Here is a 17,000-nt window from a genome sequence, read left to right on the forward strand (position 1 = left end):
GGACAGCGCTAGCGATGGACATCCAATGAAGAACTGGGTATCCAACAAAATATGGTTGATGGTTCAAAACTAGGAGAAAAAGCCAAATAATAAAATCTTGAAATTACAAACCTTACAAACAATTTTTGTTGAATCTCAAACAATTTTTTTTTTACAGTGTAGAATGGGAGGAGCTTGCGCAGCTGTGTCGACCTCAGTCGTTATGGGGCTGCTGTGAAATCAACGCAAGAAGGATGAGATTTATCAAGGAAATGAGAACAGAAAATGTTTTCACTTTTATAACTTTAAGAAATAAAAAATTAATTAAGATTTTAAGGAATAAATATCAGCATATGTATATAAAACTAACAATGCAATTTTTTTCAGTAAATTCATTTGAATCTTTTTCATTAAAGTACAAATTATATTCTGAATTTTAGAAAGCAGAGGGTTTAGAACCCTACCCAGAATAATTTCTGCTTGTTTTCAGTTTGACTTATTCTAATTTCTGTTTATTTTGAGTTTCATTTATTTATTGATACTGGTTTGTGGTAGTTGTATGCTTGGTAGATCGTTTGATTCTATTTTTGTTCATTTTTGGTTTAATGGAGTTCTTTACTTTGTTTTTGAAAACTTATTTTGTGCAAAAAGTTTTTTTGATTAATCTGCATAAAAACCCAATTCTTATCAATTATCAAAATTCTATTTCTGAGTTTCGGTTACTATTGAGCAGGGTCGCTCCTTAATTACAGTTTAATACTATGGACTGTTTGATAAATCTTATTGGGCTAACGTCCTATTTTTTAATTAATCCTGTAGCAAACCGGAGTTTTTGAAGCACGACTCATGCTATTAAAGTGTCATATTTCTGAGTCCAGTTGAAATGTGCACCATTTTAGAAAATTTTCTTTTGGGGAAGCTTTTGGTTCCTTTACGTGTACATAAAGGACTGAAATACCCTTACAGGTGTCTTCTTTTCTTCGATATATTTGCTTACTTGGTTATTCAGCGTAAGCAGCAAATTTATGGCAAATCCAGGGAAGAATTTCTTTTTGAAACGCTTTTTGGGTCTCATTACAAAAATGACGTTCATCGAAAAAACATAAGTTGTTCCCACAAAAGGATTTTCGTTATTAATTAGAAAAAATTTAATTCAGAAAGCAATATATTTTCACCGTTAGCACTGTTAAGATTAGGGTAGCATCTTAAGAAATTTTCTACCTACAGAAACTCACAAAAAATGTATTTAAAAAATTCGATTGTAAAAGTTAAAAGATAATTTTTGTAAAAATATTTCTGCGTGTTCAATTTGCAGACAAGTAAGCTCAACTTATTTAAAAGTAAAAATATATTTCCTTATTTTTGTAATTATCTTTTTATACTCAACATTCAATTAACATCCCCCTTTTTCTGCTATAATTCGAATATTTGAATTGAACTTATACTGAACATATTACTTTCAAGGGTCCTATAGTCAAATTTAAAATGATATTCAAGGAACTTCAAACTACTGTTGAAGATAAAACCGTGCTGATTAATATAACCTATTTACGCTGAAAATTACATTTTTTCTACTGAAAAGTACATAAATATTAATAATTTCAAAAATTTGTTGGAATTCAATAAGCAAGTCACAATTCCAACATAAAAATTGGATTTTTTGTGTGACTTGTTTGAATTCAATAAGCAAGTCACAATTCCAACAAAAAAATTGGATTTTTTTTTACTTGTTTGAATTCGAGCAAAACATTTTTTTGGAAATCAATTCTTTTTTACAGTGTACATCATGCAAAAAAGAAGCGGAATACAGAAAAATAATATATAAAGAAAAATCAATTTCTAAAAAAGAAAAATACGAATAAAAAATAATCCAAACAGCAATTAGTCTAATTTATACAAAATTGTACATATTTATAATATATATTATATTATATATATATATATATATATATATATATATATATATATATATATATATATATATATATATATATATATAGTCCTAGCAATGGGTTAAATTGCATGGTGATGCAGAACACCATCGCGGGAGGATCCTCTATTGGAGGACAACTGCGACAAGGCGGAAGATCCAGATCTATGGGCAACGGCCTCTATAAAGGGCTGCCTCGACCCTTTCAGGGCACCTTAAAGACTGGGGACCTTGTGGTCAACTCTATTCCCAATTGAGGAGTGGTGCCCCTCGAGGAAATTATAGCCTAGTAAACGACACAGCATTCGCACGGGATTTTGACTAATGGACAATTCTTCTGGGATTGGTATGTTTTGATGGGCGCCTTTGGGCTGAAAAACCTCTTCCTAGCCAATTTATCTATTACGGGTTGCCTCCCCGTAGTAGCATAATATTTGTAGGCATGAATATATAATGAGTCGGAGGTAATAGGCTTGAGATTGTCTGTGCAGGATTTCAACTCTTGTTGATAGAAGAGCATCGCCAAGCGCTGAAAACCATGTTGTGACCAAGATGTACCAAGGATTGCAAAATGCCTCCAGTCTTGGAGGTCCTAGGGACTTCTTGCTGTCCGGTTCTAAGCCGGCTTAAGCACTTCGGTGTAGACTTGAGAAGATATGTGATCTCCGTCCTGCACTGGTATCCCGGATCATTGCTTTTCCTGAGGCTAAAATAATTTCAATGATTTAAAGAACATGAAAATTGGAACTTGGAATGTAACGACATTAAAAAATGACTATCGTATTGACATTTTGACTGACGAATTCAGACGATTCGAACTGGATCTATTAGGAGTTTCAGAAACTCATATCCCAGGGGTAGGAAGCATGAAATTAGGTGATATAGAATTTGTTTACTCAGGCAGGAAGGATGGGTTACATAGACAGGGAGTAGGGCTCATGATGAATAAGGAAGCTGCTAAGTCTTGTTTAGGCTAGGAAGATATTAATAATAGAATACTAATTGCTCATTTTATGACTAGTAAGTTCAAGGTATCAGTTATAGTAGTATACGCCCCTGTAGAACCGACTGATGGAGATACTAGTGACTCAGATGAATTCTACTTACAGTTGCAGGAGCAAATAGACAAGGTCCCAGGTAGAAATACGATGTTATTGCTGGGAAATTTTAACGCCCAGGTTGGTAGAAATAAGGATAGATGGTATCCCAGCTTAGGTAAATTTGGTCTAGGAAAAGAAAACAGTAATGGATACAGACTTTTACAATTTTGTAGGTATAACAATCTAGTTATAACCAGTACGGTGTTTGGTCTAAAATGGCGCATAAGTTAACATGGTATTCAAATGATGGTAAGACATCAAACCATATTGATTCTGTTATAGTAAATCGAAGACTGGCAGGATCAATACAAGATACTAGGGTATGTAGGAGTGCTGTTATTGATGTTTAAAGTAAAGATCACCATCTAGTAGTGTCAAGGGTTAATTTAAAGCTGAAAAATCGGAAGGGTAATTACCGCCCGGGAAGTTATGATGTTAGTAGACTCCAGGATGAGAATTTGAGAGAAACTTTCCAGGAACAGTTGAATACTAAACTTGAGAGTTTAAAATTTGATAATGTGGAAGATGGTTGGAATAATTTTAGAAAAATAATTTGTGAAGTTGCTGAAGGTGTATTAGGGAAGAAAGCTAGAACTGCAGCTAAGAATATTAGTGAAAAAGCTTTAAGTTTAATAGAAAGGAGAAAGGACTTGTAGCCTACAAGAATTATCTGAGTGATAGATCACATGAAAACAAAAGAAATGTAAAGAAAGTGGAGAAAGCATTGAAATATGAACTAAGGAGGTGTGAAGTGGAGGCCATGGATAAAATTGCCGAGGATTTAGAAGATGCAGCTAGACGGCATAATAGTAAAATATTGTACTGGCACGTTAACAAATTGAGAGGTAGTAGTCAATCCGGACTTGTCCTTGTTAAAGATAGGAATGGGGTGGCAATTAGCGATAAGACAAAAGCTAAAGCGAGATGGGCCGAACATTTTGAGAATTTACTTAACCGAGATAGAGTTGCAGGAAAAAATATAGAGGAAAATGAAAAGGTTTGTGATACCTTGGATGTGAAGGAAGATTTGTTTTGTGAGGAGGAATTAGAAACAGTACTAAAAGGATTAAAGAATAATAAGGCTCCAGGTGCTGATAGGGTAGTAAATGAGTTTCTTAAATATGGTGGCTCTGAGGTTAGAAATAAGTTATTGGAGATTATGAATATGATTTTTGAAAAAGGGGAAGTACCTAATGATTTTAGGAAAACCTTAATTAAGCCACTTTATAAGAAAGGTGATAAAAGTGAGTGTGGTAATTATCGAGGCATTAGTCTGGTCTCTGTAGGTAGCAAATTGCTTAGTAATATGATACTTTTTAGACTGAGAGATGCCGTAGACAAAGTTTTAAGAGAAGAGCAGTGCGGTTTTAGAAAAGGTAGAGGATGTGTTGACCAAATTTTCACTCTTAGGTTAATAATTGAGAAGTGCTTAAGTTTTCAAACACCTTTGGTCCTCAGTTTTATAGATTATGAGCAAGCGTTCGATTCTGTTGATAGAGGAGCTTTAGTAAAGGTTTTATTCTTGTATGGTATACAAGACAAATATATTAAAGTAATTAGTGCTATGTACCAGAATAAGCACTTCAGCGGCTTAGATATGATATGGGGATGGTATCCGGATTCGAGTTAAATCAGGAGTTAAGCATGGTTGTTTTCCATCTTTATTTGTACGAGTCATTTTGATAGGCCTTGTCTTCAGAAGCACGGGAACGGCAATGGGAGACCACGGAATCAAATGGGGAGGAAACAGTCTCCTGGGCTTAGATTATGCTGATGATTTAAGCATCCTAGATGAAAGTGTGAGCAAAATGAATGAAGTTTTAGAGGCTTTGCGAGTTCAGGGTGCTAGTATTGGTTTGAAAATTAATGTTAGGAAGACCAAGTCACTAAGGCTAGGAATAAGTGAAGATGAAAAGGTGACGTTGGGTAATGAACAGATTGATCAGGTGGGCAGCTTCACTTACCTTGGTAGTATTATTAGTAAAGATGGTGGAAGCAGTGAAGATATTAAAAGTAGAATAGCCAAGGCTCAGGGTGTTTTTTCACAGTTAAAAAAAGTCTGGAAGAATAGGAAGATAAGTCTGCAAACCAAGATTAGAATCTTAGAAGCTACAGTGATGACAGTGGTCAAATATGGCTCTGAAGCATGGACGCTCCGAAAAGCGGATGAAGATTTGCTAGATGTTTTCCAGAGAAATTGCTTAAGGATTGTTCTGGGTACCCGGCTGACTGACCGTATTTCAAACAATAGGCTATACGAAAAATGTGGTTCAATACCGCTTTCTAGGTCTATAATGAAAGAAAGGTTGAGGTGGTTAGGGCATGTTGTTCGGATGAAGGATGACAGATTGCCGAAGATTGTTCTTTTCGGCCAACCATCTAGGGCTAAACGGAAAGCAGGTCGCCCCCGTCTGGGATGGGAGGACGTCATAAAGAAAGATTTAAAGGAAATGGGAACTTCGTAGGCGGGTGTAAAAAGGGAGGCTTTGAATAGATTGGGGTGGAGGAGGAGCGTGCGAAGCTGTGTTGGCCTCAGGCGGCTTGGTGCTGCGATGAGTTGTTAGTAGTAGTAGTAGTAGTAATTTGAACAGTGTTGTCAATATAAAATAGGCTTTAGTATTCTAGTTTACTAAAAAGTTGATACTAATAAACAAGTAGATGCCAAGAATTGAATTTTAATAAAGAAATTCAGAGAAATCAGTCTTCCATTAGATCTTGACCTGTCAAGACGTCTTGTTTTGAATTAAATGACATTTTGATTTTTAAGTGAAGACGCGAGATCAGCCTTGTGAACTTTTCTCTAGGAAGTACCAGTGCTAATCCTGGCTTAGGCGACCAGGTTTTAGTTGAAGATATAGCTTCCTACTCAAGGTCTGTCTCGTTTTTATTCATATGCCAAGAATGTCCCATCCTTGTAATGAATGCTACAGAAAATATAGAACAGGATTTTCTAGTGTTATAAGTGATAAGCTTGGTTGCACCCTGCTTGTGCTGGCATAGAAAAAAGTAAACGCCTTAAAAACTTTAATTGGTTATGGGTTCAATGCCGAGCGTCGATGGTTGAAAATGACGTGTTAAATACCATCAATAATCAACCAGAAGGGATCAACAAATGGGGCTGTAAAATTCCCCGTTATTTCGGACGAAGAAAATTCAACTATCTCCAACGAAAATCAACTTGAAGTGATCGTTCGAAGTGGTATTACAAATTACCCCACTATACCTTGTGTTTTGAGTAATGTCAACAATAGTTCTGATGAATCGATCGATTCTGCAAAAGTAAACACTACCCATCAATTCCAAATTACCCCCCAAATATATTTTTTCAGTAAAGGTGAATTGAAAAGCATTGCAGAAACGGCTAGTGTCTTCGAGCCCCATGCCTGTGAAGATTGCCTAAAAAAAGACGCGTAAATCGTCAATCTCAGGAAACGGATTACTAATCTTGAATTTCTTTATGATAGTTTATCTGATCTTTACGAACGTCAGAAAAGTGATCTTTTCAAGGACAATGAAATCAAAACGTTAGAAGTCGGTTTTCAGCTACCAATTGTTGATGCTATACATGCATTAAAATCCCCTACACCGCTCAGTGTTTCTCCTTCAGCTGATACTTTAATCCAAATATGTATTATCCAAATTCTTCAAGTTGCGTAAAAACTGCAAAACCCTTTGAACCTGAAAACGTCACTATATGTAATCAAACAAGTGCTAGTGAACTTCCTTCGTCAGAATTTTCTCAAGGGATTAAAAAGGTTACACAAACTAATCCTCCTGACCTTGTTTTACCTGAAGATAATTTATTCTTGAAATCCAGTGGTAATGACACATCTTCAAAAACTGGCAATGATGTCGAACTTACAAGCGGAAATTCTAAACCAATGCAATCATATATTCACAAAATCAGTTCAGTGATCTTAAGTGTAATCAACCTAATGTGTGCTTTAGATTTTTAGACAAATGGTGTATGTCTAGTAATTTTAAATATTTATACATTTGCAAGTTTCATGTTTTTAGCCGTTGTATAAATAATCTGTGCAAATTCCCCCATGTTGATATCTGTTAACAATTTTCAAGTGGAAGATGCTTTGGCTGTGCAAAACCTAATGTCAAATCGCCCAAAAATATAAGTCGTAAAAATATAAATGTTTTGACTTTTATAAATTTAAAAAATCAAGTAATATTAACATTTTGATTACTAAATATCAGTATATGTATATTAAACTGACAATGCACATTCATTTGTATTTCTTCAGTAAAGCGCAAATTCTGTTCTGGCCTTGGGAACGAATAGGGGTTTTGCGCCCAACTTACGTAATTTCTACTCGTTTTAACTTTGACTCGGTTATTTATTGTAATTTCTGTTCGTTTTGGGTTTCATTTACTTATCGATGCTGATTTGTGGTAGTTTCACGCTTGGTAGATTATTTGATTTTAGTTTTGCTCATTTTTTTGTTTAACGGAGCTCTTTACTTTTATTTGAAAAACTTATTTTATGGAAAAAGTTTTTTCATTAATTTCTGTTTGTTTTTTATTGACATAATCTTTTCAGGGAAAAAGAAAATAATACTTTAAACCTTTTCGTTTTTTAAGATTTTATAGTTTGGCCCTCTATTTGTATGCTGGAGAAAAATTTTAATTTTTAACAACATACACCCTTTTGAAAATCTGGACACAAATAGTACTGTTTAATTTAGTTTCATACCTCCTCTAGTTGATGTGAAATGCAAAACTTGATACCATTCGCAAAATAATCTGTTTACATTCTTTGACAGCATGGATTCACTTACGCTATTTTGATTTGAATAAATTTGAAGAGCAGAAGTAGCCCCAAAAGTTTGAACATAATACCCTCAGTCGTTCTTTGGGTACTGCTGAGATAACTTATCTGGAATTAGGAATATCACAGTTCCTTTTGATTTAATCTTAAGGCAACATTTAGTTTTCAAACATAATGGGCAAATGGGAGGATGGGCTTGGAAGATAGGAGCAGAAGGAGGATTAGTTGCCCTCCAATTACTTTCGACTATTAAAAAGGGCATCAGCCTTTTCTATTTTCAATCGAATGAGCCCCTTACGAAGTTCCCACGACAATTCCTTCGATGTGAAGTACCCTGGTCTAAACAACAACAAAAAACATCACTAATCACTTTCGACTATTAAAAATGGTACTAGCCTTTTGAATTTCCAATCTAATGAGTCCTTTTTCAAGTTTCTACGACAAAGATTTGAATCAGAACCTTATATGCTCCCAGGGCATAACTTATAACCCTTGCCCTTACGGTTGGGGGGGGGGGAGTGTCCTCCTCAAAAATATATTTTCTATCTGGAAATTAGCTACGCTGAACAAAATGGATATCTCAAAATTTTTATTGGATAAGTTTGGGGGAATGATGGGCGTTCTTGCGAGGGGGGTAGTTTCCCTCCAATCACTTTCGGCTATTAAAAAGGGCACTAGCCCTTCAAATCTCCAATCGAAGGAGGTTTTTTGAAGTTTCTACGACAACACCTTCTATAAAAAACCTTATATAATTTATGGAAAACAAATTTTCTATGTAGAAATCAACTACGCTGAACAAAATGGCTATCTCAAAATTTTGATTGGATGTATTCGGGGGAGTGATTGGCGTGAGGGGGGGGGGGCTAGTTGCCCTCCAATCATTTTCGACTATTAAAAAAGGCCCTCGAATTTCCAATCGAAGGAGCCTTTTTTGAAGTTTTTAAGACAACGCCTTTCATAAAAACCTCATATGCCCCCAGGGCATAACATAAAACCCTTGCCCTGAGGGTAGTGGGGGAGTGTCCTCCTCAAAAAAACAATTTCTATCAGGAAATCAACTATGCTGAACAAAATGGCTATCTCAAAATTTTGATTGGATCTGTTTGGGGGAATAATGGGCGGAGGGGGGCTAGTACCCTCCAATAACTTTTTACTATTAAAACGGGCACTAGCTCTTTGAGTTTCCGATCAAATGAACCCATTTGAAGTTTCTACGACAACACCTTCTATAAAAACCTCATATACCACCAGGACATAACTTAAAACCCTTGCCCTGAGGATTGCGGGGTAGTGTCCTCCTCAAAAACATATTTTCTATCTGGAAATCAACTACGCTTAATAAAATGGCTGTATCTAAATTTTGATTGGTTGTGTTTGGGGGAATTATGGGCGTGGGGGGGCTAATTGCCCTCCAATCACTTTTGACTATTGAAAAGGGAACTAGCCCTTTGAATTTACAATCGAATGAGCCTGTTTTGAAATTTCTACGATAACACCTTCAATAAAAAACTTTATATGCCCCCAGGGCATAACTTAAAACCCTTGCCCTGAGAGTTGTGGGGGAGTGTCCTCCTCAAAAACTCATTTTCTATCTGGAAATCAACTTCCCTACGCTGCACAAAATGGCTATCTCAAAATTTTGATTGGATGTGTTGGGGGAATGATTGGTTTGGAGGGGGGCTAGGTGCCCTCCAATCACTTTTGACTATTAAAAAGGCCATTAGCCCTTTGAAATTCCAATCAAATGAGCCTGTTTTGAAGTTTCTACGACAACGCCTTCTATAAGAACCTTATATGCCCCCAGGACATAACTTAAATCCCTTGCTGAGAGGGTTATGGAGGAGTGTCCTTCTCAAAAATATATATCTATATGGAAATTAACTACGCTGAACAAAATGACTATCTCAAAATTTCGATTTGATGTGTTTGGGGAATGAAGGGCATTGGGGGGGGGATAGTTGCCCTCCAAACACTTTCGACCATTAAAAAGGGTACTAGCCCTTTGAATTTCCAATCGAATGAGCCTGTTTTGAAGTTTTTACGACAACGCCTTCTGTAAAAACCTTATATGTTCTCAGGGCATAACTTAAAACACGGGGGTGTTGGGGGAGTGTCCTCCTCAAAAAGATGTTTTCTATCTGAAAATCAACTACGCTGAACAAAATAGCTATCTCAAAATTTTGATTGGATGTGATGGAGGAATGATCGGTGGGGGGAGTAGTTGCCCTCCCTTCACTTTCGACTATTAAAAAGCGCACTAGCCGCCCCAATTTCCAATCCAATTAGCCTTTTTTGAAGTTTCTACGACAATTCCTTTGATACGAAGTGCCTGTCGAAGAAAGAAGAATGCCCTCAGAGCATAGCTTAAAACCCTTGCCCCGAGGGTTGGGGGGGGGTCCTCCTCAAAAAGATATTTTCTATCTGGAAATCAATTACGCTGAACAAAATGGCTATTTCAAAATTTTGATTAGACGTGTTTGGGGGCATTATGGGCATGGGGGGTTAGTTGCCCTCCAATCACTTTCGATTATTAAAAAGGGCACTAGACACCCCAATTTCCAATCGAATGAGCTCTTTTCGAAGTTTGTGTGACATCTCCTTCGATATGAAGTGCCTGTCGAAAAAGGAAAAAGAAAAAAACATATTGTGGCCACATCGTTCTTTGCTTAGGCAGCGCTAGCGCGCTGCCTATGAGAAAGCCACCCACCCTTCCGGCTGCTATCCAATGTTTTCCCACCCTTCCATCTATCATTCCCCACCACCTTGCGTACCCACTCAACGTGGACTCTTCGTACCATTCCTCTGCAAAAATAACCTCATCTCTCTTGATTCCTCCAGTTTGCCCAAACTCAACCGCTACTTAGTTACCGCTGTTTAGAGTCTCCGCTAGTACCTGCTCGATTAAATGCAATTGTATTTGAAAAAGATGGACTTGATCCCCCTGTCTCTTGTTCTGACTACCCGAGCTTAGCCACCGTCAAGAATTCCACTAGAACCCCTGACCCCATCTGTGATATAAAAAAAAGTAAAGTGTAAAAACGTTATCTTCACAAGTTGCTTTCAATTCTCCACACTTTTGTTGAGCAACGCTGTAAGTCTTAACTTTGAAAAACTTAATGAATTAGACACCCTTTCTAAAATATGTAGCTTAGATGTAATCGCTATTACTGAAGTTCAAGCTCAAAATTTGCACATGTTAAAGATTAAAATTTTTTCTCAATTTATTAAACTCCAACCAGAAAACCACCCTCTGGGTAAGAAAGGTGGCGGAATTCTGTTCTTTGTCCGTAATGACTTGAACCCAAGTGAAATCTCAATTCCGTGTCTTGCTCCCTTTGATGATATTTTGTGGGTGTTCGTTCGACCTAAAGTCTTGCCACGTCCTTTTACTTTAATTGTGCTGTGTTATTTTCACTACTCCTCTAATCAGAGATACGCTGACAAAATAAATTATATCAAAAAATTGCATGCAAGTGAGGACTTTGTACTAGCAAAATGCCCAAATGTAGGAATTTTCCTGATTTTTGGTGCAAACGATATAAGACTTGATTCTACAAGTAATTAAATAAAAAATAAGTTTTTTAAACTGAAAGTAAAGAGTGACATTAAAACTTAAATCGAACAGAAATGATTCCGTATATGAAAGGGGCTGTCCCCTCCTCAAAGCCTCGCTCTTTACGCTAAAGTTTTTTATTGTTTTAAAAAACAAAGTTGTGAGACAGAGTCAAACTTTAGCGTAAACAGCGAGGCATTGAGGAGGGGACAGCCCCTTTCATATACGTAGTAATCTCTGGTCATTTCAAGTTTTAAGGTTACTCGTTACTTTCAGTTTAAAAAATCTGTCTTTTTATTTAATTTCGGATCGTTTTTTAGTTAATGCAACTTTTATTTTGGTTCACCGTCATTGAATAAGTAAACATTTTGGCATAAAAATTTTACTCTTCTTTTGCTAAATGGCTGTCTCTAAATTTGGTTCTGACGTAATTTACAAATTAAATTACGTAACGAACTTCTATATTCGTATATTTTTCTTCTGGCAAAAAATACGTTGCAAATACAGTTGCAGATTTTTGCAGATATGAGCTTGAAACCTATGTAATAGGGTTTTCTGATACGCTGAATCTGACGGTGGGATTTTCATTAAAATTCTTTCACTTGTAGGGGAGATGGAGGATGTTTCCTCCCTCTTTAAAAAATAAGGTAAATTTTTTCAGGCTCGTAGCCATTGATGAGTAATACTAAACTTAATAAAACTCATATATTTAGAATCGGCATTATAAGCCCATTCTTTTGATACATTTATTGACATCAAAATTCCGTTTTTAAAAGTTTCGATTGCTATTGAGCCGTATCGCTTTTTTTTATATTTCGTATATGTTATTACGTATATAATGGGGTTCTCCCCTTATTCTATTCCACGCTCTTTACGTTAAAAGTTAAAAAAATTTAATTCACAAACCCCTGAATCACAAAGGCCGTTTAATTATAATAGATAGCTCTTTTGAAAGCACTAAAAAAAACTGTAGCGTAAAGAGCAATGTATTGACTTGGGGGAGAACCCCCTCATATACGTAATAATTTCTGTTCGTTTTAAGTTCTGATGTTGCTTCTTACTATCAGTTGGAAAAACTTGTTTTTTTAAAAATTTAATTTCTGATCGTTTTTTAAACAATGCTTGGAAATCCGGAAAATCCTTCATAGAAATCTCCCTTACCCCAAAGAAACATCCCCCACGGACAGTTTCTCCCGAGTAACCGCCGCCTCCAGCCCCCCCCCCCAAACCAGAAAAAAATATTTCCGGAAAATGTCTGTATACTTCCCAATAACCAATACAAAATGTATGCAATGGGAAAAGTTCTTATCTTGCAGCCCTTCCCCTGGGAACTGTGGGGGATTAAGTCATCCTAAAAGACATATTTATTAGATTTTCGACTATGCTGAACAAAATGGCTATCTAAAAATTTAAATTGGGTGACTTTGAGAAAAAAATGAGCGTGGGAGGGGGCCTAGTTGCCCTCCATTTTTTGGAGGGTACGCATCGTGATCTTTCTTCGAGCTAAAACTGCAAATTTCCACCTTTTTGCAGATAGGAGCGTGAAACTTCTTTTATAGGGTTCTCTTATAAGCTGAATGTAATGCAATTTTCTTTAAGGTTAATTAAAAATGCAAAATTCCACATTTTTGCAGATAGGAGTGTGAAGCTTCTTTAATAATGTTCGTTGATAAGCTGAATCTGATGGTGTGAATTTCGTTAAAGTTAATTAAAAAAAATCAATTAAAACAAAATTTTATTGTTTAAAAACAAAAATGAGTTGTGAGTAAGTCAAACTTTAGCGTAAGGAGTGAGGCGTTGAGGAGGGGACAGTAGCAGTAAGTTATATGAAGCTCCTAATTACACATACAATTACACATGAATTGCGCAAGGAAAACCCACGCGTGTGTCATTACACTTACACGCGCATTTTAAAAAGCTAATCTGCCTTGGAAACAGCTTGACGTGTTCGGTAAGATTGCGTTCCTTGGCGTTTAATTGAGATTTGCAAAAAAGGGGTAATTAGTGATAGGATAATGTTTTAACATGAAATCTCTGAATAAAATATTTTTGGAGCATGTACTTGACGATGAATAAAAGGGTTAAGGTGATTAGCAATTACGAGCGTGAATTCCCCCATTGGTTCCTGCCAGTAGGCTACGCATATCAAGTTGAGAATTTGATAGAATGAGGTATTTGAGGTGGAACTTGAACTAAATCAAAATACACTATGTACACGCAGATTTTCAAAATGGCATATCTCAAAAAGCGATTTGTGTATTAAGTTGGAACTTTCAGAGAGTGCTTAAAGGTAAAGTCAATTCACCAAAAGGAAATATGTGCACGCTCAGGCATGGATAAAAGGGTTAAGGTGATTAGCACTTACGAGCGAGGATTTCCCCATTGGTTCCTGCCAGTAGGCTACGCATATCAAGTTGAAAATTTGACAGAATGAGATATTTGAGGTGGAACTTGAACTAAATCCAAATACACTATGTGCACGCAGATTTTCAAAATGGCATATCTCAAAAAGGGATTTGTGTATTAAGTTTGAACTTTCAGATAGTGATTAAAGGGAAAGTCAATTCACCAAAAGGATATATGGGCACACTCAGGCATGGATAAAAGGGTTAAGGTGATTAGCAATTACGAGCGAGGATTCCCCCATTGGTTCCTGCCAGTAGGCTACGCATATCAAGTTGAAAATTTGACAGAATGAGGTATTTGAGGTGGAACTTGAACTAAATCAAAATACACTATGTGCACGCAGATTTTCAAAATGGCATATCTCAAAAAGGGATTTCTTTAATAAGTTGGAACTTTCAGAGAGTGCTTAAAGCGAAAGTCAATTCACCAAAAGGAAATATGTGCACGCTCAGGCCTGGATAAAAAGGTTAAGGTGATTAGCAATTACGAGCGAGGATTCCCCCATTGGTCCTTGCACTAGGCTACGCATATCAAGTTGAAAATTTGACAGAATGAGGTATTTGAGGTGGAGCTTGAACTAAATCAAAATACACTATGTGCACGCAGATTTTCAAAATTGGCATATCTCAAAAAGGGATTTGTGTATTAAGTTGGAACTTTAAGAGAGTGCTTAAAGGGAAAGTCAATTCACCAAAAGGAAATATGTTCCTAAAAGTGATTGATCCAAACTTTTACCTTGAGCATCGATGTTTTTAGCAGAATTTCAAAAGGATCGTTCATAAGTGCTTTACCTTTTCACAGTTACATTCTCTTGATTTTTCAAACTTCAGATTGCTTTTGTTGAAATACAAGAGTTGGAATATTTCAGTAGTGTTTCGTTGTGCTTTACCTTGCCGAAGTTACATTCTCTTGATTTTTCAATGTTCATTTTGAATTTCTTTCGTGAAATGCAAGAGTTGTAATATTTCAGTAGTGTTTTATCGTGGTTTACTATGTCAGAGTTACATTCTCTTGATTTTTTAAGTTCATTTTGAATTTCTTTCATGAAATACAAGAGTTGGAATATTTCAGTAGTGTTTTGTAGTTGCCTAAAATCTAGATCAAACCAAAGACATCAAGACAAAACTGTAGAAATCATGACCAAATACATGGAAATCCTGATGAGTTCATAGAGATGAAGACAAAACTGCAAAATTAATGGCAACCACTGAAATGTCACACATGTTAATAAAAGTCATGAACAAACTGTAGAAATCAAGGCCAATCCTAGAAATCCAAACAAAACCATAGAAGCCATGACCAAACTGTAGAAATTATGGCTAAACTCTATCAAAATCATATCAATACATAGAAACCCCTTCGAATTCATAAAAATCAAGATAAAAAAGTAGAGATAAAAGCCATCATCTTAAAATCTTGACATATTCATAAAGAATTAAAGATCAAACTGTATAAATCTGGGTCAACCCTAGAAATCCAGATCAAACCATAGAAATCAAGACCAAAATCCAGAAATCATGGCCAATAACTAATAAAATAATGATTAATACATAGAAATCCCCTTAAATTCATAGAAAACCGTAATCAAACCATAAAAATCCTACAAAATCCCATAGAAAACATACTTTATGCATTGAAATCCATAGTTTCATTAAAATCAGGGTCAATCCTGAAAATCCTGATCCAACCAAAAGACATCGAGACAAAACTATATAAATCATGACCGATCCATACAAATACAGACAAATCTCATAGAAATTATAACATCTGCATAGAAAATAAAGAGGGATTCATAGAAAATCATACCCATTGCATTGAAATCCAGACGAATTCATAAAAAAACAGAGCCAACCTTAGAAATCCAGGCCAGACCATAGAATTCAAGACAAAACGGTATAAATTATAACAAAACTGCAGAAATCATGGCCCACCTCTATAAAATTATGACCAATACATAGACATACTTACAAATTCATTAGTTGAAACACAGAGTCGATAATCAGCCATAGAGTAGTAGTGAGAAAGCCATTTCGTGTTTGGGAGAAAGCATGGAGTACGATTGGTACAGCCGCAAGCATATTTTATGTCATTTTAAGATACGTAAAAAGAAGTTGAATAAATTTCCAGGTCCAAAAAAATTCAATCCAAAACAAAGCTACTAGAAAAATTGTTTTTCTAATATTAAAAGTTATGACTAACTTATTTATATCATTCTCATTTTGAATTTGAAAAATATTAATTGTGAATTTTTATGTTTATAAGTATTAAAAAATTGATTTTATAATAGGTTTTGTAAGAACTAGTTTTGTTTTATAAGAAGTATTTTTTTTGTTTTGTAACAAGTGATTTAGATTATTTTTGTCTTTTAATAATCTTTTTCTGTCTTGGAAGAAGTATTTTGTAAGAACATTTTGTGATTCTTTAGGACGTATTTTCATTTTTTAAGATTTTTTTTGTTTTGTTAGAAGTATTTTTGTATTTTAACAAGTATTGTAATTTGATTTGTAAGAATTACTTTTTGTTTTGTAAGAAGTATTTTTGTTTTTTAACAAGTATTCGGATTTTGTAAGAAGAGTTTGTGATTGTTTAGGATGTATTTTAGTTCTGAAAACTTTTTTTCGCAGTGTAAGAAGTATTTTGTATTTTGTAAGAAGAATTTTGATCTTTTAGGATGTATTTTTGTTTTGTTAACAAGTGTTTGGATTTTTTAAGAAGAATTTGTGATTGTTTAGGATGTATGTTTGCTTTGAAATAATTATTTTTGCTTTTTAAGATTTATTTTTTGTTTTGTATGAAGTATTTTGTATTTTGTAAGAATAATCCTTGATTTTTTATGTATTTTTGTTAGTAAGAATGGTTTAGGATGTATTTGGGTTTAGTAAGAATTACTTTTTGTTTGGTAAGAAGCATTTTTGTTTTGTAACAAGAATTTATGATTTCCTAGTATGTATTTTTTGTTTTTAAGAATTATTTTATGTTTTGTAAGAAGTATTTTGTATCTTGTAAGAAGAATTTGCGGTATTTTAGGTTGTATTTTTGTTTTGTAAGAGTTGTTTTTGCTTTGTAATAAGTATTTTGTATTTTGTAAAAGGAATTTGGAATTTCTTAGGATGTTCAGCAGATGGTGTCATAGGGCTGGTACATTATTTCACGCTGCCCTCAATTTCCAGGAGTCACAAAAAGAGATGTTATTGGGGGTTTTCATTAAGTTTAAACGATCGATTCTAGTGTAAATGGTAGTAGTAAGGCATG

General features: G+C 35.2%; 1 protein-coding gene across 1 annotated transcript in view; it reads left to right on the plus strand.

Moving 5' to 3' along the window:
* The first annotated feature begins 6,635 nt into the window (after nucleotides 1–6,635).
* The window catches only part of mTor (serine/threonine-protein kinase Tor), a 126,821-nt gene continuing 116,456 nt past the window's right edge, over nucleotides 6,636–17,000 (plus strand). Inside the window, exons 1-3 of the mRNA XM_089091039.1 lie at nucleotides 6,636–6,932; nucleotides 10,628–10,814; nucleotides 16,036–16,040. Of these exons, the coding sequence (XP_088947165.1) occupies nucleotides 6,636–6,932; nucleotides 10,628–10,814; nucleotides 16,036–16,040 (489 nt within the window). The remainder of the gene's footprint in view (nucleotides 6,933–10,627; nucleotides 10,815–16,035; nucleotides 16,041–17,000) is intronic.

The sequence above is a fragment of the Artemia sp. Qi Xiang Cuo genome, chromosome 6 (genome assembly GCF_049724085.1).
Source record: "Artemia sp. Qi Xiang Cuo chromosome 6, ASM4972408v1, whole genome shotgun sequence".
Lineage (NCBI taxonomy): Eukaryota > Metazoa > Arthropoda > Branchiopoda > Anostraca > Artemiidae > Artemia > Artemia sp. Qi Xiang Cuo.